This window comes from Xyrauchen texanus, chromosome 25 (assembly GCF_025860055.1).
Source record: "Xyrauchen texanus isolate HMW12.3.18 chromosome 25, RBS_HiC_50CHRs, whole genome shotgun sequence".
Taxonomy (NCBI): domain Eukaryota; kingdom Metazoa; phylum Chordata; class Actinopteri; order Cypriniformes; family Catostomidae; genus Xyrauchen; species Xyrauchen texanus.
Window position 1 is genome coordinate 35918294 of NC_068300.1, and position 21751 is coordinate 35940044.

Sequence of the window (21751 nt, forward strand, 5' to 3'; positions counted from 1 at the left end):
CTCTCCTCTCTCCTGAGGCAAAGACGTGCGCTCTACTTCCCCAGTCAAGTCCACAAGTCATGGAACCTGGATGTCCTTCCTTCCTAGCCCTCTGGCTCCGAATTCAGCAGAGGAGTTCGCAGCCAGACCCACTGCAGACACCAGGTTGCCTGTATTGGAACAGGTTCTCCACAGGTAATGATTACTCCGGTAACCCCCTGTGATTCATTTTCCGAAGTACGTTCCCCATGTCGGCGGACCCGTGTCTCCCTTGGGCAGAGTTCCCTCTGCCCCCAGCCGCTTTGTTTGTAGAGCTCCTCCTTATCGAGGCAGGATCTACCACCGCGCCACTTCCATATGTGGCTGGTAAGCCCATGTGACATATTTGCCACATGTAAACCTCCCCTGCTGGGCAGGATGTTGTCTCTGTGGGGTCTTTTCCCCCTGAAAGAATAGGATAGGAAAAGAACACCTTCCCCAATGCGTGTTATAGCGTTTAAATGGCCCCAGCCGCATCTAAGACTCAGGGATGCAGGGAACTACATGATGTCTTTTGGGGCATTGTGGAAGGTTACATGCAGTCTGATGCACCTGCTATTTTGGCACGCAGCAGCTTGCTTGCACCTGATTCAGCAGTCCACGTAACACGGTTCAGTGTTGTGGTGTTTTTAGATAGGGACCCCTAGTGTCACTACATCGACAAAACGTCGAGTGAGTGACAGAAGGGGAACTTATTGTTTACTGTAGTAAACTCCATTCCCTGATGGTGGGAACGAGACGTTGTGTCCCTCTTGCCACAACACTGTAGACTGTACTAGCTGCTGAAATGGCCGGGACCTTAGTCTGAATAGACGCACACTTCCCTCCTTTTATACACATATGTCCGGGAGAGGGGCATGCAAATCCTGTTCGCCAATTCTCATTGGCTTTTTCTCAAAGATAAGAGGTAACCGAGGCTCTCAAGCGAGACCCCTAGTGTCACTACATCAACACTACGTCTCATTCCCTCCATCAGGGAATGGAGGTTACGACAGTAACCAGGAAATTAGGATTAGGGATTAGGCTTTTTTTTATCAAGCTTTGATAATATAATGAGTGAATGAGTCTATAAATATCATGTAGATATAATTATTTATGAGAAGGTGTATCCTTAACCTATGACAGGCACTTTTTCTGCCAGCATTAAGCATGGAACGAAGTGCATTTGTGTGGTGCACTCCTGAAATGTTTGTTTGCAATATGTGTTTTACAAAACAATGTCTAAAATTATGGTTAAGTGGACAAGGGCTTGTATGAATCACTTGAAATATTATTTTCAATTCAGGGTGCAAATATAAATGAAAACCAGAAATTTTCCAAGTGTTGAACAGTAGCATATCTGATGTATTATCATTTAAAACCTAATATTTACTGAAATATTTTATTAATACTGAAATATTTTTTATAATTAAATTAATTTGATATACTCTATAGAGAAAGCTTAAATAGATGCAAAATTATGGTTTAGTAAGACTTCAGCGTTTTAATTATTTTCATTTTAATTTCTGTTGTAACACCCGGGTATCACACACTCTCTCAGTGCTGTCTCAGACATACTTGTTAATTTGATATTCTTTCCGCTCTCATAAAAAGAGTAAAGTGCAATTTTATGAGCACTTAAATCAAAATGCTGAAAGACATTCCCTGAGTGACAGCATGCATAAAAGCCTCATGCATTATAGATAATCATGAACATGTTTTTGGAGATATATTAAAAAATATATTCTCTCACTGTTCTATGCTCATCCTGTAGTGAAACTATATTTGGGCTTCTTTGTTTCCCCGACTATTAGGTTAATTCACCAGGGGAATACAAATATTGTGTTAATGGCTGCCGGCGCCCTATTATGTGCTCCATTTCTGGTCATAACTCTAAAACAACCCTGCAAACAGGTGTAATATAACTAGATAATTACATTTTGTGTAGAAAATGTGAGGGCTGCTTGTCCGTGCAAAACTCATAATGCCACCGCAATGCTAATGGTGTTCTGGTTGGTTAGATGTTGCTGTGTGGTTGCTAGGGTGTTCTGGGTGGTTACTTAAGTTTTCTAGTTGCTTGCTAGGGTTTTGTGGGTTCTGTAACCCTAAGAATGAGCAATAGAAATAGTGATGATTTCCTTGGTAAACCACTAATTAATTCCTATACAGAATTTTAGCACATGAAATCTCTAAATTGGCCGCACATTAGTCATAGGTTATCATAATTTTGAGGTGTGGTGGAATTGTGCCAATGAAACGCTGAAATATTTGTGGTGTGGGCATATCCAACTATTCACCTATTCCTCTGTTTCTCTCTGTGGGATGTTCAGTGTAACTAGTGCAGTTAAGAACAGTTTATGGCCTGCACTTAAAAATGTATTTGGTATGTGAGAAAAAGTGTTCAGATAATGAAAAGTGTGTGGTGTGCACTGTTCCTCATCTGAAATTTGCCACTATCAAAGCAGCCACAAACAAAAAGTAACATGGTATAACAATGGAGCATGATGTAAATACTATGGTACTTAATGGTTTTAGCTTTAGCATTAGCATGTGATAACATCACTTTTCAATCCTATTTTGTTTTTAGTTAACCAAAAAGTTATAGTAGTTATTCAAGAAAATAAATGATGAGTGCAAGCATCACAATTCCCATTGTCACTATGATTTTATTTATATTTAGGGCTTGCAATTTAAACCAAACACTGACAGTTTTAAAGTTCAGCATGTAACACCCTACACAGTTTGTGCCTAAAATTACAAACATGAAATGTAACAGGTAAGGAGGAGGCGGAAACCGGCAGAAGAGTCAACTTAAACCACACACACACACACAGTGGCTGCATGTCTGTCTGTCTGTCTGTCTGTCTGTCTATCTCTCTCTCTCTCTCTCTCTCTCTCTCTCCAGCTCCCTTTTATCTCTCTCTCCTGCTGATTAGTTGACTCAGTTGACTCAGGCCTGGCCACACCCTCCTCCTCGTCACATTGAATGATACCTCAAATTGTGTGGCTTGTTGAAACCAGGTGTGTTATTAATTTTGAAAAAAATTTGCCTGCCGGATGATAAATCAAGCAAGAAAAAAACTCATAGACAAAGGAATAGTTCACCCAAAAATAGAAATTCTCTCATTTTTCACCTACCCAGATGCTACCCCAGATGTATATGACTTCCTTTCTTCAGCAGAACACAAATTACAAATTTAGAAGAAGATAGAGCTCTGTCGGTTCCTTATAATGGAACTACAAGGTTGCCAACATTTTGATGGTCCAAAAGTCACATTTAGGCAGCATAAAAGTAATCCACACGACTCCAGTTGATCAATGAATGTCTTCTGAAGCGAAGTGATATGTTTATGAAAGAAGCAAGTCAATAATTAAAACGTTTTTAACTTTAAATTGGCGCTTCCATCCAGGGCTCAGATGCGGTTTGAAATGGCCGAACTCTCGCGTGGCGTTCGTTCTTCTGTTGTAAATAAGCACCACTTCGTCATTCTCACGTGGACTTGTCGACGCACTTACATCACGCTTCGCGTCAGCTGCTGGCAGGTATCGCTTAAAAAAATTATGTTTTAATTATCGATTTGCTTCAAAAGACATTCATTGATTGACTGGAGTCATATGGATTTTGTTGCTGCTTAAATATGACTTTTGGACCATCAAAATGCTGGCACCTGTTTTCTTCTATTACAAGTAACTGACAGAGCTTTATCTCCTTCAAAAAATCTTAATTTGTGTTCTACCGAAGAATGACAGACACACATCTGGGATGGCATCAAGGTGAGTGAATAATGAGAGAATTTTCATTTTTGAGTGAACGATTCCTTTAAGGCTCTGATACACTAACAGCAAAATTCACCTTCATACTTCACTCAGAGCTAGAAAAAAAGTGTATGATACAGTTTGAGAACATTTAGTCACCCCCCTCCAGGAGGAGCATTTAAGATAAATGTGTATTTTTTTTGTTTACATTCTGCATTTATGGTGCTAATAATGCTAATGCTAACATGTTACTGTATTTGACCATAATATGCACCGCGTGGCAAATTTGTGCCAAGTTTGTGGCTAGTTTGCCAGAAGTAGTTTTTGTAAGGGAGAATTTTGGATTCTTTTTGTAGACTAATCTAAAAAGACCAAACACACTGTCTTGATAAAGCTTTCCATATGAGAGGTTGTAGAAATTCTGCACTCCCGTGAGTTCATGTTGTTATCTGTAATCTTGATTCGAATATACAGTATGTAGTTGTAGGTGGAGCACTGGGTCACCCACCGATCACATCTTACATTTTTGACCAATGGCAGTAAGGTTTTAACAGCCAGTAATTAGTCTTCCTCAAAGTCGTGCTGACAGACTATTTCAAACCACAGCAAAGTACTTACGTTTTAATCCATTCTTTCTTTGATTTTGCTAGAAGTAAAGTGGCACCTTTAGGAGGGACCTGAGCCCCATCTAGGGACAGAATACAGACTTGGAGTTGGGCTCTTTTGACCTTGGTCGATAAGTTCCCACCACAACACTGTAGCAACCATCCAGAACACCCTAGCAGTCACATAGCAACACAATAAAACCACTAAGAGCACCTTAGCAACTGCATAGACCTGATTAATGGTAGCTCCATTTTAAATTTTTGGTGGGTATGAAAATGAGGCTTTGAGGGATAGACAGACTGTCTCTTCAGTGGCATGCACTGTTTAAAGCTCCTAGATCACATCTAATTTTCCACATAATTTTGGAAATAAGTTTTTTTTCTTTCAATGTTTCATCAGCAGAGCGATCCAAAGCACTTTTGCTCACATTCACTTTTCTATTCCCGTCATAAATTCAAGATGGAGCTACTGTGAATAAGGCCCTTAGCAGTACCCAGGCCACCACCCAGAACACTGTAGCGGCATGGAGGCGAGTTTTGAACGCTTAGTAACAATACAAATTTCGTTTGTTAATACAATGTCTCTAAAATATTTATTGTATGCTGTTTGGATGTTTTAAACTGTCTCAAATTCCTTTTGTCCACAAATTGTCTCCTGTTATGCTGAAATTGACAATTTCATTCTCTCTATCTAGATGACTGTGCAACTATCCTGCTGGCGTGTCTCTACTGCCGGTTCTATGACGTCATCGCCATGTTACCTGATACTTGTGAGAGGGTGCTTATCCATTGCTTCCCCTCTTATAAGTATTTCAGTGCAACCAATGAGCAGTCAAAAGGAAAAGATTTCTGCAGCTGCAACATGGACTTTGACTGTGGATTCATGAGCTCTTGTCGGGAGACCAGTGAGTTACTGGAGCTGGCTATGGAGATGTCAGAGGTCTGCTACCGCTAACTGCCCTATGAACTGTCTGGAGATAGCAGGTCGCGATACAGGATGGAGATGGAGAATCTCCATTGATTCCTCAAACACAGATTTAGTCTCTTTCTGGAGAAGCTGAAGTGTGTAAATTCTGCACCTCTAGAGGCATCAAACAGAATTGCACAACTGGAATAAGGACAGGTTTCTCAAACACTCCCCTATCTACCATTAATCATCAAACAGATATTCCCAACCAATCTCATGACTTTGGTCTAGAAAATGTTACTAACAAACAGAGTCCATCACCATCCATTTTTGATAGCTTTACAAAGACACAACTGGTTTTCATATCGTTGTTTATGCATGTTAAGCTGGGATAGAAGAAAGTATTCTACCACTGAAAAAGATACACACTTCACCTCTTAATCAAATTCATTATTAGGGAACCAGAATGCATGCTACAGGTGGAAACATGTAAAACTGAGTTTATCAAATGTTACAGTGCAAATCGAACAAACAAGAAGAAATGTAAACATTGAGGTATTTAACGAGGTATTTGCACAGCATGTAAAGAAAATAGTTAATTTGCATGTCTACATAAGTTCATTTCACAATATTATCAGATATTTGTTTAATCTGTAAAATGGATAATCAAAATTATAAAGTTCAGGCAGATTTATAAATAAATTATATGTTCAAGTCAGAAAAAAAGCATATGGTGCCCTCTGGAGGACAGCTGTGGTAGCATTTCATAAAAACATACTTCAATTTGCTATACCCGCCTGTCCCAACTACCTTGGGCCTTAAGCAGGGATAAACCCTGAACTGCTGGCCCGCTTCATATGTAAAGGTCAAATGTTATTGGTCCAGTAGTCCATTAGATTGCTTACAGACCACATTCACTGACCGTGATGCACATTCCACATGAAACTTGTAAGAGAAATGAAGCTGTTATCTGGCTGCTACAATGAGCACTGCTGAGGAAGAGCTAATCACTGGATATGCCAAAGTTTGTTGCGTTTGTGCCATCAAAACTTTTAAAAGATATTCAGGATATTTTTTGCTTTTACGATTACGGTCAGTAGATATCTCTCCTGTCACACCTGCAATATTAGAACACTAAATGCACTGAAATCGCAGTTCTGCTCCTATTTCTCGGAGGATAACATTTCCTTTTTGTGGGTTTGAAATCCATTCATTTGCACAGCCAAAGATCTCACTTTTGAAATGGAAGAACATGTTGTCGAATTAGTGAGAGACATCCTGTTAAAACATCTGTTTGGCACTTGCTCCCCTGCCTCGTTTTGAGTGTCATTAATGGGCGAGTATCCTCAGCTGTGTGACACAACTATAAAATTGCTTCTGCTTCTCACCTCCACATATTGTTTTATAGCAGGTTTGAAAGTTGACATCTACATTTTATGTTGAGTTTCTCTGGGGGCCTGACTTAATTTTGAGAACCCCTGTATTATATACAAAGAATAAATGACTTGATTGTAATACACACCAGCTGCTGCTACGCATCTGGCGCACTGGGTCACATCATTAGGGTTGCCACCTGTCCTGTCAAATGGATCATCCTGTATTTAAAGATGAAATGATGCATCCCGTATCGAATAAAAATGGGATGCGATTTGTCCCGTATTTAAGTTGCTCAGATGGCCTCATGTGAAATCATTCCAGATCGCTAATTTAGGGACAGTCTGAAATGCCCACACATTATGCTAAAACATGCTAATACTGTGGAGGGTGTGGTAAGGAACTGTCTGAAAAGTCCACACATTGTGCTAAAGCTTCAGTCTGGCCACTCTACAATAAATCCCATATCGGTAGAGTTTTGCAGTGATGGTTGTGCTTATGCAAGTTTCTTCCATCTCCACACATGATCGCTGGAGCTTAACTAGAGTGACCATTGGGTTCTTAGTCACCTCTTTTACCAAGGCCCTTCTCTCCGGTTGCTCAGTTTGGCCAGGCGGCCAGCTCTAGGAAGAGTCCCGGTTGTTCCAAACTTCTTCCATTTAAGAATTATGGAGGCCAATATGCTCTTGGGAAACTTAAATGCAGCTGAAATGTTTTGTTGCCTTCCCTAGATCTGTGTCTTGACACAATCCTGTCTCTAAGCTCTGCAAGCAGTTCTTTAGACCTCATGGCTTGGTTTTTGCTCTGATATGCATTTTCAGCTGTGAGACCTTATAAAGACAGGTGTGTGTCTAGGTGGTAAAAAGGTGTAAATATTATGAATATTTGGTGTGGTCTTTATGGTCATGCAGGTTGTTTTGGTTGGTCAGAACGGTGGTTATAGCATAATCATGGAAGTGAGATTTTTTTTTATTTGCATATAGTGTGCAAATTGAAGATCAGATTTATTTCCATTTGGCAAAGACACATTGATGTGGCCAAGTGTAAATGGAATGTGCCCATTCAATTGGATAGAAATCTGATCAGTAAAAACTGTAAATAAAACAGTTGGCCACAGTTCTTCTATCTATTTAGTCTGTCTCCATTTCTCCAATCACTTCATGTAATCCCAGTGTAACAAAGTTACGGGAAGGGCGATCAAGGAGGACACAGGAAACGGGGTTGGACTGAAGGTAGGCTTTTTAATTTCTCTTACACAACACAACATGTAGCACACCGGGTTGCTTTTTTTTTTTTTGGCTTTCTCTCTCTCTCACTGGAGGCTTGGAGTCTGCTTTTATGCCGCTCTCCTCGTGCTCACTGGAATTAGAGACAGGTGTTAGGCATAATTTAGCTCAGGTGTAAGCGCCCTTACCGCTTTCCTCTCCCGGACGGGCGCTTGACCACGCCCCCGCTGCCACACCCAGATTGACTTGATGTTCAGTGGAGGGCTCTGTTGGTGTCATGCCATCTGTTGCAGGGTTTCCTGTTCTTCCTTTCTGTTCTATTATATTTGCAAAAGGAATGTTTTGGAGTCTAAAATTTCCTATTGACTCACTAAAGCTGTAGATATAAATAACCCCCCCCATTTTCTCCCCAATTTGGAATGCCCAATTCCTAATTCCTAAGTCCTTGTGATGGCGTAGTGACTCGCCTCAATCCAGGTGGCGGAGAATGAATATCAGTTGCCTCCGCATCTGAGACCGTCAACCCGTGCATCTTATCACATGGCTTGTTGAGCGTGTTACCGCGGAGCCATAGCGCATGTGGAGGCTTCACGTGCCCCACCAAGAGTGAACCACATTATAGCAGCTACCCCATGTGACTCTACCCTCCCTAGCAACCGGGCCAATTTGGTTGCTTAGGAGACCTGGCTGGTCGAACTCGAAATCAAACTCATGAACTCCAGGGGTGGTAGTCAGCATCTTTGCTCAATAAGCTGCACAGGCCCCTATAAATAACCATCTTAAGACAAATGTTTTTGTGAAACATCTTATGTGCCTAACACTTTTGCACAATACTGGCACAACACTGGTCCTACTTGACCTGCCCCAAGCAGGATTCGAGTGTGTCTCTTAAGGCCAGGAGAGTGAGGTTTACACACTGCACAGCTATCACGTACCAGCTGGCTACCATTACACTAGAACCACACTTTACGTAAGAAAACCTACAAATACACGTGATCAAGCTGCCTAATCAGTACTTATTAAATGTATTGTCCAGAATAATCTGCAAAGTGGACTTGATAGCCAAAAGAGACTATTGTTCCAGTAGCCCCATCTACTTCATTCTTTCTTTTAACATTGGGGATAAAATTGCATGAAAAATTACACTGTCAGGTAATGATGAGTTTTAGTAAAAAATAAACTAAAACTTCTCAAGATTTTTCACAATGGTGCAGACTTGTTTGGCATTTGAAACACATCCCTATATCCCTTTACACAGATAAAACCCATTCAACATACATATTTCCATTGTTTATCCATACAAATCTATTCATGTATATTCTTGGTAACAGACCTATTTATAGTTCTCTACTGTACCGCCCTCCTCTGACATCTCAGCAGGGTCTTTAGTTACTCTCAAACACAAATCACAAGTAGGCAAGTAAACAACTTTTACATTTGAACTTAATCATGTCTCACACCGAAGAAATCAGTGATGGAATCAGTGATCATGTGACTAAATTCAGATTAGTGCAGTCAGATTGCACATGGAGGAGTCAGATTGCAGATTGTGTAGATGTGGAGGGTCAGCTGTCAGATGCCAAACTGTGAGTATGTACTCATTAAAATGACCACAAACTAACATATCACTCCATACTTACTGATGGTTTATTGTAGGTCTCAACTACTTGGTTAATTAATGCATTTTTATTATTTGAAAATTATATTTTTTTTTATTATTGTGATTATATTATTACAATGTTAAAAATGAAAAGAAATACATTAGCACTACTTGCGATGTGAAGTTAATCTTTGTTTAGTTTTTTCAAAGTTAAAGTTGTAATTACACCTTTTGTGGAGAGTTTGCTTCATGTTGAAATTCTTTTCTATTTTAAGAATTGGCCCTACAGCATGAAACCATGAGGTCAAGTTTACAGCATGTGTGTATGTTTGTTTTTTGTGGGTGGGTGAGGGAAAGCTTCTTAGAAGAGAAATTGAAGTATATGCCTACCTTAAATTTACTGCACATCTCATCTTCAAAATGTAGATTTCCAGATATTTTTGTCTTAGTGCCTTTTACAAGGTATTTGCTATGGAGAAAACTTCTACCATGGTACTATGATATAGGGGATACCGGAGCTAGTGTTCACTCTTTTACTACAGTGAAAATTTATCAGGATATGTTTATTTTAAGAAGAAATAATTAAACGTGTAGGCACATAACTCAAAGTTTTGAACACAAGAACAGCTATTGAACATTCCACTCTTACTGTCCAGGGTGGTAGAAAAAGGATACATTTCATTTAACAAATGTTTTCCCAAAGTTAGAAATGTTGTCACGCTATATCAAAATTGCTTTCAAGGCAAGTCAGTCCACTGGACAGCCCTCTTGGAAAAGGCAACTATTTTCTGTGAATAAACGTGGCGCACAAGTACAGCTCCTATTTACGTGAATAGGGAAAGACAAAAATCTGCAAAACGGTTTGTCTAGATTACGATCTACGAAGATATTTTAAATCAGTAGTCAAATTTGACAACAATGGTATCATAAATTGTACTTCTCTCTAGTTCATATAAAGCATAAAAACCCACCGCAGTTTTTCAGGCTGGTCCAGCTATGTGAATGCAAGTTCTCGGGTTGACTGACAGGGGATGCCTGTATCTACTGTAGTTATATAAAGGCATAAAGATGATTGGCTATTTTACCTGTAAGGCTGGACTATGGTCTTACATTTGCCATATTGGGCGTTACAATTTCTCCCATTAATTTTAATACAAGTGGTCCATCTTAGACTAAACAGTCTCTGATTATATGTAAGTTGTTTGAGTGGCAACCTGCGTATTGTGATGAAAAAATATTTTTGCTGTGGAATCTTTGCCGATTTTGATTAAAATAACAGTAATGTTTATATTATTACTGACTGTGATGATGAGGAGGGCAGGGCTGGGCCGTAAAGACATGGCCTGAATCGGGTTAATCAGCCAGAAGGGGATAAAGATGAGCCGGAGGCACCAGTTCGAAGAGAGAGACATACACGGCGAGCTGCTTGTTTGTTTATGTTGATTTTAAGTTGAATTTGACATTAAAATGTTATGTTTACTGTTCAGCCAGTTCCCGACACCTCCTTGCCCATCCAAAAATTTTATAAAATAGCTTCCCTGGAGTGTTCCAAACATGACCGACAGTGGACTGACTTGATAGAAAGACTTTGGCCGAGCTCATCACAGTGCATTCTGGGAACGCCTACCTGTAGCTACCTTAAAAATACGTATGTAGCTACCTTAAAATTTGTCCAAAAGGGGTATCTTATGAGGCAGCAAAATTAAGATACCTACATTTTAGAACAGCATTCACATCGGGAATGCGCCTATGTCTTAAAATACTGCCTCCGGAGGAAGCTCAGTAGGTTTTTGAACAGATCCATAGTGTTTGATGCATAAAAAACATGATAACTCTTTTTTTGTGACAAGGTGTGTTTTTCCATGATTTTTACTGTTTCACATAATCAATTTGATAACTTGATCCATACATCTGACACTGTAAGTACTGTGATTTTATTAGTCACTGGATGAATAAATGGATAAGAATTTTTTTTCCAGAAGTACTGATTGGTCTCATTGTAAAGTATTCACTTCCAGTACAAGAAGTTTTGGGTTCTAATTTACCCTAAAAATACTTTCATTTTAATTAACGAAGAGTGCATCTTTACGTCAATGGATTTTAGTGGGAGGACACATCTGTTTGCATCTTCCTTGAAATGAATGTGAGCTGCGCAGTAGCAGAGCAAGTAGAGTGCGCATTTGGATGCAGAAAGAACATTGCCACCCGGTGTCACTTAACGCCCCTGATAACAGCCGCAACAAGCACGAATCATAACATTAAAAATATCATATTTCAGCTCTGGATCACCACTTATTATAAGCACCTTCAAACTGCCTGTCACACAGGTCACAGCCACTCCCCAAGGCTTAAGCGAATATGAGAAGGCAAGCTTTCCATTGCAACTAGCACCAACAGAGGGGAGCTGGCGCAGTTCGAGTTCACACAATTCAAGATCCCAACAATGTCCGACACAGGAATAGAAATGCAGGAACTATTTAAAAAAAAAACACATTGCAAAAGTGTGCCGGTCAGCCCCTGCTACACAAACCTCACAGAAAAGACCCCCTTCTGTCTTCCGTCTTCACAAAGCTGGACCAAGGCTACCTGCAGGTGCCACTGCACCTCTCCAGTAGAGACCTCACAACGTTTGTCATGCACACTGGAGTGTTTAGGTACACCCGCATGCCATTTGGCCTTAGCTCCGCCACCAGCTGCTTTCAAAAAATGATGGTCACCATCTTGGCTGGTATTCTGGGGGTTGCAGTTTTCCTGGATGACAAAGTAGTCCATACATTGGATGCCCAGGCCCATGACAAGTGTCTCCACATGGTGGCCAGGGCTCTCGTGAAGAACAACCTTACACCGAATGGAGATAAATGCACATTTGCAGCTTCAGCAATAGATTTTGTGGAGTTTCATCTCACATCCATGGGGATCGACCCTCTTCAGTCACACATTGAGGCTATCCACCAAATCACGGAACCCACCAAAGCCTCCCAGGTGGCCTCGTTCTTGGGCATGACATCCTACTACCTTCGTTTTCTACGCCAGCACTCCCAGACCATGGCACCTCTACTCCAGTTACTAAAGAAAGAGGAGCCGTGGAATTGGATTGCAATGTGCTTTGAGGCTGTCCAAATGCTGAAGTCTAAGCTAACTACTCCACCCGTCCTTGGCCACTTTGATCCAGACAGTCCGACTATTGTCATCTGCGATGCCTCAGCACATGCAGCGGAAGCAGTCCTGTTACAAGAGCAGGGTGGTGTGGAAAGACCCATAGCATTTGCCTCCAGGGCTCTGAACGCCACAAAACAGCACTATTCTGTGGGTGAATGTGACGCTCTGTCCTCTGAGAGATGACATCTCTACCTCTATGGCTGGCATTTCACCCTCTGCATGGACCATCAGGCACTGACAATGCTCCTGTCAGCCTCCGGCTCCGGGCACAAACCCCTGCACCAGCACAGATGGGGCAAGCGCCTGCGGCAGTACGATTATGGGCTCAAATTCAAACCAGGGAGATACAATGTGGTCGCTGATCTCCTATACATATTAGAGAGCTGCACAGGCCTTAAAATGAAACCGACCCGTACCTGAGACCATGTGGCCTGACCCTAAATCGCTTACTGTCTTATTTCTTCTCCTAGCAAGTACTGTTGCAATAGGCTTTATTTATGTAAGCATATAGGCAACATCTGTAGAAGCATGGAAACAGTAAACATACACAGTTTTAACTAGGAACAGCAACCCCTTAGTACACCAGAGCAGAAGGGAAAAAAGCATTGACTTACCGTTTATTTGCTGAAACTTCACTTGGTGCAGAACAATCTGGAGTAAAATGAAACACTGCAACTGTCCCCTCCATGCAGCCTGAACTTGTTCAGATTGTTGAACCTTTGTGACAACTGCGCTAAAACAATCTAGATGCAGCACAAAGAATGAAATAGCGCAGGTGTCTCAACATGTGTTTTTGAAAATTTGAAGTTCTTTTTAACTTGATATATTGTTTAAAATATGCCTATCCTGCACGAGACCCAGTGTCAATGTCAAAGACATTCATCCAGCATGTGTTTACATTGGAAAACAATGGGAAAACAGAACAGACGTGCGCAAAAACACATTTGGTGTGAATGGCCCCTAAATTGTCAGTTCGCTTGTGTCTGTGAGTGAGAGCATGTGCACGAAACAATTTCAGTAAAACTGTTTATTTTTTCATTCTTTTAAACCCAAAACTAACCAAAAGTCCAACTTTAAAAACTGACCTGAACCCGGCCCAAAACCCGTCGGGTTCTCGGGTCCCATGGGTCCCAGGTCAGGTTGCAGACCTGTACTCCAGATTTCGCCCACTTTGCCATGCAGCGCTGACACGGAGCCGGAGCTCATCCAGATGCTTCACACACCTCTACAAGCATCCGTCTCACTGGAGGAGCTTAATATGCGTGACACCTCACTGACAATGCTCCACACATATATATGCTTAGGATAGCCAGCACAAGTGCCTGAGGAGCTGGCACCATTTGCCAAAGTGCGGAATGAACTGTCATGCTGGGTAGCATGCATGCACAGGTCCTATCAATGGCACATGAGCAAAGAGGCAGGGACCCGGTGTGGTGGCCAGGCATCGATCGTGATATTAAAGGGCTTGTCAGGGTCTGTGAACAATGCTTCCTTAATGGAAACATGGAACTACCAGCCCCATCCCCTCTGCAGTATGTTCCATGGCCATCTCGCCCATGCGAGAACCTTCAGCTAGACATTTATGGGTAAATTCAAAGGGGAGGAGTTCCTCACCATCAGAGCTTTCTAGTGGTCATCTACGACCTCTATTCTAAATGGCCTTAGATAGTACCAACTGAGACTGTCACAACACAAGGCATCACAAACATACTGGATGGTCTTTTTGCTTGCGGGAGCATGCTCCAGGCCATTACCATTGACAGCGGGCCCTAGTACACCTCTGTAGACTTCTCCACCTTCTTCGGCAATAGGGGAATTAAGCATATCCATGCTGCACTCTATCACTCCCAGGCAAATGGTGGAGTGGAAAGGTTCAATCAGAGCCTTAAGAATGGCATTTGAGCACATCTGGTCCAGGGTTACTCATTTCAAATTTCACATTAAGGTTCCCCTCTCAGACAGCCCCTACAACAACCAGGTCTCAACCTCTTCACCCACTGCTTGACGGTAACCAAGATAGCCAAGAGGTGTCAGAGCCTGTGGCACTGGGGGGGTCGACCTGTCCGGGCAAGTGCTGGTCCTGCATATCTGAAGGATTTTATTACAGACTTTCATGTATAAATTTTTTTGCATTTCTGTAACCATGTGTGGCAGGGTGGAGGGCTGGGCCGGGTCGTGATCCTACACAGCCGGTCCCGTATTAGGCTAATCAAGCGGGAGACCCCTACCAGGTTTGAGGCCGCCAACCGCGAGCGGGGAGGGGCTCGCTGCCGACCGCTTGGAGCGGGAGAACCGCTGCCAGGGGCGGGGGAGACCCCTTATGTTCCCCGAGAATGCAGCGGGGCATTCCGTCCGCCAGGGGCTGGAGGTCTGCCTCTGATCCTACCGGAGAGCCACGGGTGTCGTCCGATAGAGGGTGGAGGAGTGGCGAGTAAGAGTTTTTTTTTCATCGCTCTCTCCTCTCTCTCTCTCTCACTGCCGATCTGCATTGGCCTTTTCCCTCTCTTTTAAATTTTACAGTGTTTTTTTGGGGGGAACAAAAAACAGGAAGTAATTATTTCTGTTTCCCTCCCCTTGTCCCTTCCCTCGTCCAGGTAGACGGGGATGACCTGCCGGCAGATGGGGCTTAGGGCATGCCCTCCCCCAGGGAAAGAGGGGGGGATGTACGTCATGCTGGGGGCTCCCCAGCCTGAGAGAACGAGGGAGGAATGTGGCAGGGTTGAGGGCGGGCCGGGTCGTGATCCTGCACACCCGGTCCCGTATTAGGCTAATCAAGCCTCCGAGAGGGATAAAGGTCGACTGCAGGGGATCGTACGGGAGAGAGAGATCATTTACGGACATGTCCGTCATATGTGTGTGTTTGTCTTTTGTTTAAGTTGTTAATTAAAATATTATTTATAATATCAAGCCGGTTCTCGCCTCCTCCTTTCCATTGACCCCTTCACACCATGGTTTGAGGCTCATGCACGTTCTTTAAGTTCTTTTTGGGGGGGGGGGGTGTTATATATTCATGTTTAATGCAGTAACCTGGTTTGCCTTGTTGGGGAGAGTAGGCATGCCTTGTGAGTGTGTACGTCACAGAGAAAATAAACAGATCATCTGTGTGAGCATTCATGTTGATCTTAACTTTGTTAATTGACAAAAATTTTCCTGCACAACAGAGGACAATGACCTTTAAAGCCTGATGTATAAAATATGATACAAAAAAAAAAAACATATAATTTTTTTATTATTATTTTGTTTGTTGGTTCAAAAACAGATTTTTGACTATTTTTTATATGTCAGGTTTTATAGGGTTATTAAATATATTATTGGCCATTTAATAGATTTTCCACAATATTTAAATCTTAAAACAATTATGAAACAGAACAATTCACAAAACAGTAAACTGTGAATGGTAACAGAAAATATAAAAGCATTGTTTTGACCAAACAGCAATTATAATGCATTTTATCAAATAACTTCTGAAATTACAAACTGTGTTGTCCTGTGTATGTCAGCGTGGTTTTATTGTGTTGTCTTGTTCAAGGGGCGGTTCTATGCCCCACTTATAACTACCGTCAGTGGCGGTTCTACATTGAATTGCACCCTGGGCGAGACCACTTTGAGCCCCAAAAAAAAAAAAACACACACACAAAATTATCCACAAACAGTCATATTTTATTATAACAACATTTCTCTTAAAGATAAATTTATATTTCTCAATTGCACAAATCCTTCCTAACATCCGACATTGTGCAGAATTGTGTTCATTGTCTTTTGGCAAACTATGACAGTTATCAGAACTTAAATATACACTATATACATAAATGTGCCAAACATATACAATCAGATTTATAAAAAATGTAACAAGTGCAGAGAGCAACAATAATATAACACATTAATATACAAATAAAATATAGAATAGAATATATATATTATATATTACACACAAATGTGAAAACACGCTAAAGAGAATCTAATTATTACACTATTGCACTAAGAACAGAAAACACAAACTAAAACAAAAACCTGACTTTTCTGGCTTTCCTTGATGCAAAATCATCAATGATGTCATCGTATGAAATCTGCTCCCCTATTGATTGATTGATACTGATGACGGCAAGGCCAGTGAGCCGTTCCTGGGACATGGTTGATCTCAGGTATGACTTGATCAACTTTAGTTTTGAAAAGCTCCTCTCTGCTTGAGCCACAGTGCACAGTAAGTGCAATCCTGATAGCAGTCCAAAAATTGGGGTAGATCTCCGATAGATCCTTATCATGCATAAAAGTGATAAGCTCAAGGAGGCTCATGGTCTTTGATGGCAGTTCAGGGAAGTTCTTAATTTCCTGCACAAGCTCTCTACTGTCCACATCAGAGTGCCCCTTAAAGTGCAGTGTGCTGCCTAGTGCCTCGCATTGCTCTGCCAGCTCCTCACCTGCAAGACTTGGGAAATTTGTCAAAACCCCGAATTTCTTTCCCACATTTTCCAATGTGGAAAATCTCTCCTTGATGGCTGACGTGGCTGCATCAACAACAACGTTGACACCAGGGGCGATTCTAGGGTCAGAGCTTTAGGGGTGCTGAGCACCCAATGAGCCCCTCTGCCACCACCCACCCTCTTTTCACACAAAAATAAAAAATATGTCTATTGAAAAATAACTTCATAATTTTAACATTGGTTCAACTAACTCCAAAATCCAGATTTTTTTTTCTTTTTTTTTTTTTTTGACCTTTTCAGAGCACCAGCTTAATTGTGAGAGTTCACACAGACAGCCCCCTGTAACAAACACAAAACCTTCTTCACTCAGCTGATTTTCCTGACCGTTAACTCCATGTGCCTCCTTTTGTATCAACAGTCACCAGATTGGTTAGATTAGATTCAGCTTTATTGTCATTGAACAAAGTAACAGGTACTTGGACAACAAAATGTAATTAATCTTTTTTGTGTGCCAATCTGAGTATGAGGGTATTGAGACAGCTTTAACTGATTAGGACCAGTGTCCTTATCCCCTAAGTCTGAACAGCTCTCTTCTGTCTCTGCTGCTTTGGCTTGGTGGTCTCTATGTTGCACTCCCTCTGTCTCTTCATTTCTTTCACTAGTCAATTCCCTCTCATCCCTTATGGACTTATGGTTTTCCTCCTTTATTATGAAAATAATATCCTTTATGGTTTTCCTCCTTTATTATGAAAAAATGTGGTGTAAAATAATGTTACAAAAAGTAAATGTAATATAGGCTACTTAATGCCAATAAGTTAGTATAGGAGTATGAGTAGTTACTGTTCCCTATCGAGAGGTCTCTCCTATTGCGTAAGTAGCTTACGCTATGGGAAAACTCCGTTTCTCGAGAAATATTGAAGTCTTTATGTAAAACGCATTGCAGCTGCACAGCAGACAGTGATGAGCGAGGCAGCTCGGTCATTGGCTGTGCTGCGGCAACTGCTCGAACCAGTGACGGGCGACTTAGAACGCTGCGACCAATGGGGGCGCGTCCCGCGATTCAGCGCTCAGAGCCTGCTGAAATTAGCATATGAGGGCTATATAATGAACGTCCCGTGATGCCAGTTCTTTTAGATTTAATCTCCTTCAGTGAAGACCTTCTCTTCGCTGGATCCTCCGGATTTTTGGAGTCTTTCGCTGCAGTGGACAAGCTTACAGCGGGACTGCTGAGAGGACGCCGGCATCTTCAGCCGCCTTCGAAGCCTTCTGCTACGCCATCCGGCGCGCATCGCATATCCTTTACTGAACAAGCGTTCACCCCCGCGACGCTTTTAAGGGTGCACGACGAGCTCACAAAGTCGTGGAAAGCCCCGCACTCGGCTCGCCTAAATCCTTCTTTCTCTTCTTCGCTCTCCTCAGTGGACGGCGCGAGAGAAAGAGGCTACGAGGCAACTCAGCCCCTAGAGGAGACTGTGGCCAACCATCTATGCCCACCCTCCACCGCTGGATGGAAGGCCAGAGCTTCTCACCCATCGAAGCCGTGCAGAACCACATCAGCTCTCACCGGTCGCGCATACGATTTCCGATTTCACGGAGCGCTTCACTGAGGCGCGGAAGGATTCGCAAGCTATGCATCACTTCCTGCCTAAGCGCTCCAGCTCATCTCAAAAACCACCCCAGCAGCAGCAGCGAGCCAGGGAAGAGCCGCCCGTCTCCCAGACGAAGAGCAGACCTGAAAAGGACGCTCGACGCCGCTCGACCCAGAATCACCCTGAACACAGAGCCTCGTAAGTCTTCCTAGCAGCAGGAAGAAAGAGAGGGAGTACGCATCTCGCAAATGCCGGACCGCTCCCTCACAAACATTTAAAACATTACCCAGTCCCCTTACAGGCGGCTGGAAATGTCTATACAGCAGTCAATGGGCCAGTCAAAAAACTCGCTCACCTGCAATCAAACGCCGTTTTCACGGCGACACACAGAAATCACCAAAAGAGTCATTTTCTGCCTGTGTCACTAAGGGTTCACATGTCCACACTAAAGTGTGCATTCCCACATATCAATACTGTCCAAACAGTGCCAAACACCTCCCCAGCTCAGGCTGGATGTCTCAAAAATGTAGATCGTGTGCCTATTGTCATGTATGCACCACTACACACAAGCACTGTTCCCACAGTTATAAACACTTCCCCAGTAAAAACGGGAAGTGCTATAAGTGTAGCGCGTGTGCCTGCCGTATTGCACGCACCCCTACACACAGCTACCCACACAGTTTCAAACAGCTATGCCGCAAACATCACAGATGCAATGCGCGAGCTAAGAAACTCCCCGCTAAATGCGGAAAGCTTTATGAATGTGGCGCCGTGCCCATAATGATGAATGCACCCCACTTCAAAACACTGTTCATACAGTTTCAAGCACCTCTCCGACTCATGCTGTGAGCATTTCGAAATAGCGCATGTGCCTGTACTCTCACACGCACCTCTGCACTCGGCACTCAATACGGCTGCTCAGCGACACCTGCGCCTCTGAGAGCCGTAGATTCTGTGTTAGCACAAAGCGATTTGCCAGCGGGGCCCATACGTCACTGCGACACGCCCCAGCCGGCATTCAGCCCATATCTGTGCGAGCAGAAGCCTGGGAAAAAATCCCCGACATGCCGAAATGGGTTTTGAACATAATAAAACACGGATACTCGCTTCAATTCGCTCGCAGACCACCCCGCTTTTCAGCGGTGGTCGAGACGAAAGTGAGGAAAGATGTGTCACATGTTCTACGCACCGAGGTGCTCAAACTGATAGAGAAGGGCGCTATAGAAACTGTTCCTCCCTCTTTGAGCGAGGCGGGTTTTTACAGCCGCTATATTCTCGTCCCGAAAAAGGACGGTGGCCTTCGCCCCATCCTGGATCTCAGACATCTGAACAAAGCGTTAATGATTCGCTCGTTCAGAATGTTAACAACCAAACATATCCTCGCGCAAGTTCGCCCCGGGGATTGGTTTCTATCAGTGGATTTGAAAGATGCTTACTTTCACATCCCGATAGCGCCTCACCACAGGCCCTTTCTGAGATTTGCTTTCGAGGGACAGTCATACCAGTACACAGTACTACCATTCGGCCTATCATTGGCCCCCCGTACATTCACGAAATGTATGGACGTGGCACTTTCCCCCCTGAGACAGTGGGGAGTACGGATACTGAATTACCTCGACGATTGGCTAATCATAGCACAATCAGAGGTTCAGTTAATGACACACAGATCTTGGACTATCAGCCATTTACAATGCCTGGGTCTGAGAATAAATTTTGCAAAGAGCGTGCTATCCCCCAGCCAGAATATTTATTTTCTGGGAATAGTGCTAGACTCAGTGCAGATGACAGCACGCCTCTCATCAGAGTGCGCGCTCTCTATTCGACACCTTGCAACATCGTTCAGAACAGGCGCGCACGCCCCTGTCAAACGATTTCAGAGAATGCTTGGTCTCATGGCCTCGGCATCAGCTGTACTCCAGCTAGGATTGTTGCACATGCGTCCTCTCCAGCGCTGGCTCAAGAGCCGTGTCCCCACTCACGCGTGGCGCTCGGGCCACTTTTTGATCAGAGCGAATCACGGCTGTATAAAAGCCCTGACGCCCTGGAAAGCCATAAACTGGTATCAAACCGGCGTGAGTCTGGGCGTGAATACGCGGAGAAAAATGATCACGACAGATGCCTCCAAAATAGGATGGGGGGCCCTTTACGAGGGCAGGCCTGTTTCCGGCTTTTGGTCAAACCCGGAAAAGCGCCTACACATAAACTGTCTGGAAATGAAAGCGGTCGCCTTGGCTCTCAGAGCCCTGCTTCCGTACCTGCAAAACGAACATGTCCTGGTCCGAACGGACAACATGACGGTAGTTTCGTATATAAATCGCCAAGGTGGACTCAGGTCGAGCTCCCTTCACTCTATGGCCAGGGAGCTCATCCTATGTTCACAACACCACCTACGCTCGCTAAGGGCAGCGCACATGCCAGGCAGAGGTCGACCTCTTCGCCTCCAAGGAAAACGCGCACTGCCCTCTCTTCTTCTCAAAAAGCACGGACGGCTCGCCCAAGTTTGGCCGAGCCACCCCTTGTATGCTTTTCCCCCGATCGCGATGCTGCCTCAGGTCATCAGTCGGATCAGGGAGGTGAAATGTGCAGTGCTCCTGGTAGCCCCACTCTGGAAAAACCAGACGTGGTTTCCAGAGCTGGTACAGATGATGCAATCTGCCCCATGGCCCATTCCGCTGAGGCAAGACCTCCTCGGACAGGCCAGCGGGATGATTCTTCATCCCCGCCCCGATCTGTGGGCCCTCCATGCGTGGCCCCTCAACGGGTTCCCGAGAACCTCCCCAGTGGAGTTCTGAAAACCATTACTGAGGCGTGAGCCCCCTCTACGAGGTGTTCAGTGACTGGTGTGATACCAAGAGCTTGAACCCCAAAACGTGCGAGATACCAAGTGTACTCGCCTTTTTGCAGGAGCTGCTTGAGGCGGGCCGCACACCCTCCACGCTCAAAGTCTATGTGGCTGCCATAGCGCCGTCACACAATCCTGATAAAGGACATTCATTAGGAAAAAAGATCTGATCGTTCGTTTCCTAAGAGGCGCTAGGAGGATGAACCGTCCTCGCCCACCTTCGGTGCCGATCTGGGACCTGGCCACGGTCCTGGATGCACTCAAAGGTGCCCCGT

General features: G+C 43.5%; 1 protein-coding gene across 1 annotated transcript in view; it reads left to right on the forward strand.

The window, feature by feature from the left end:
* The first annotated feature begins 9273 nt into the window (after window positions 1-9273).
* LOC127619085 (2-epi-5-epi-valiolone synthase) overlaps window positions 9274-21751 on the forward strand; it is a 33209-nt gene continuing 20731 nt past the window's right edge. Inside the window, exon 1 of the mRNA XM_052091832.1 lies at window positions 9274-9451. Within this exon, the coding sequence (XP_051947792.1) occupies window positions 9315-9451 (137 nt within the window). The 5' untranslated portion in view covers window positions 9274-9314. The remainder of the gene's footprint in view (window positions 9452-21751) is intronic.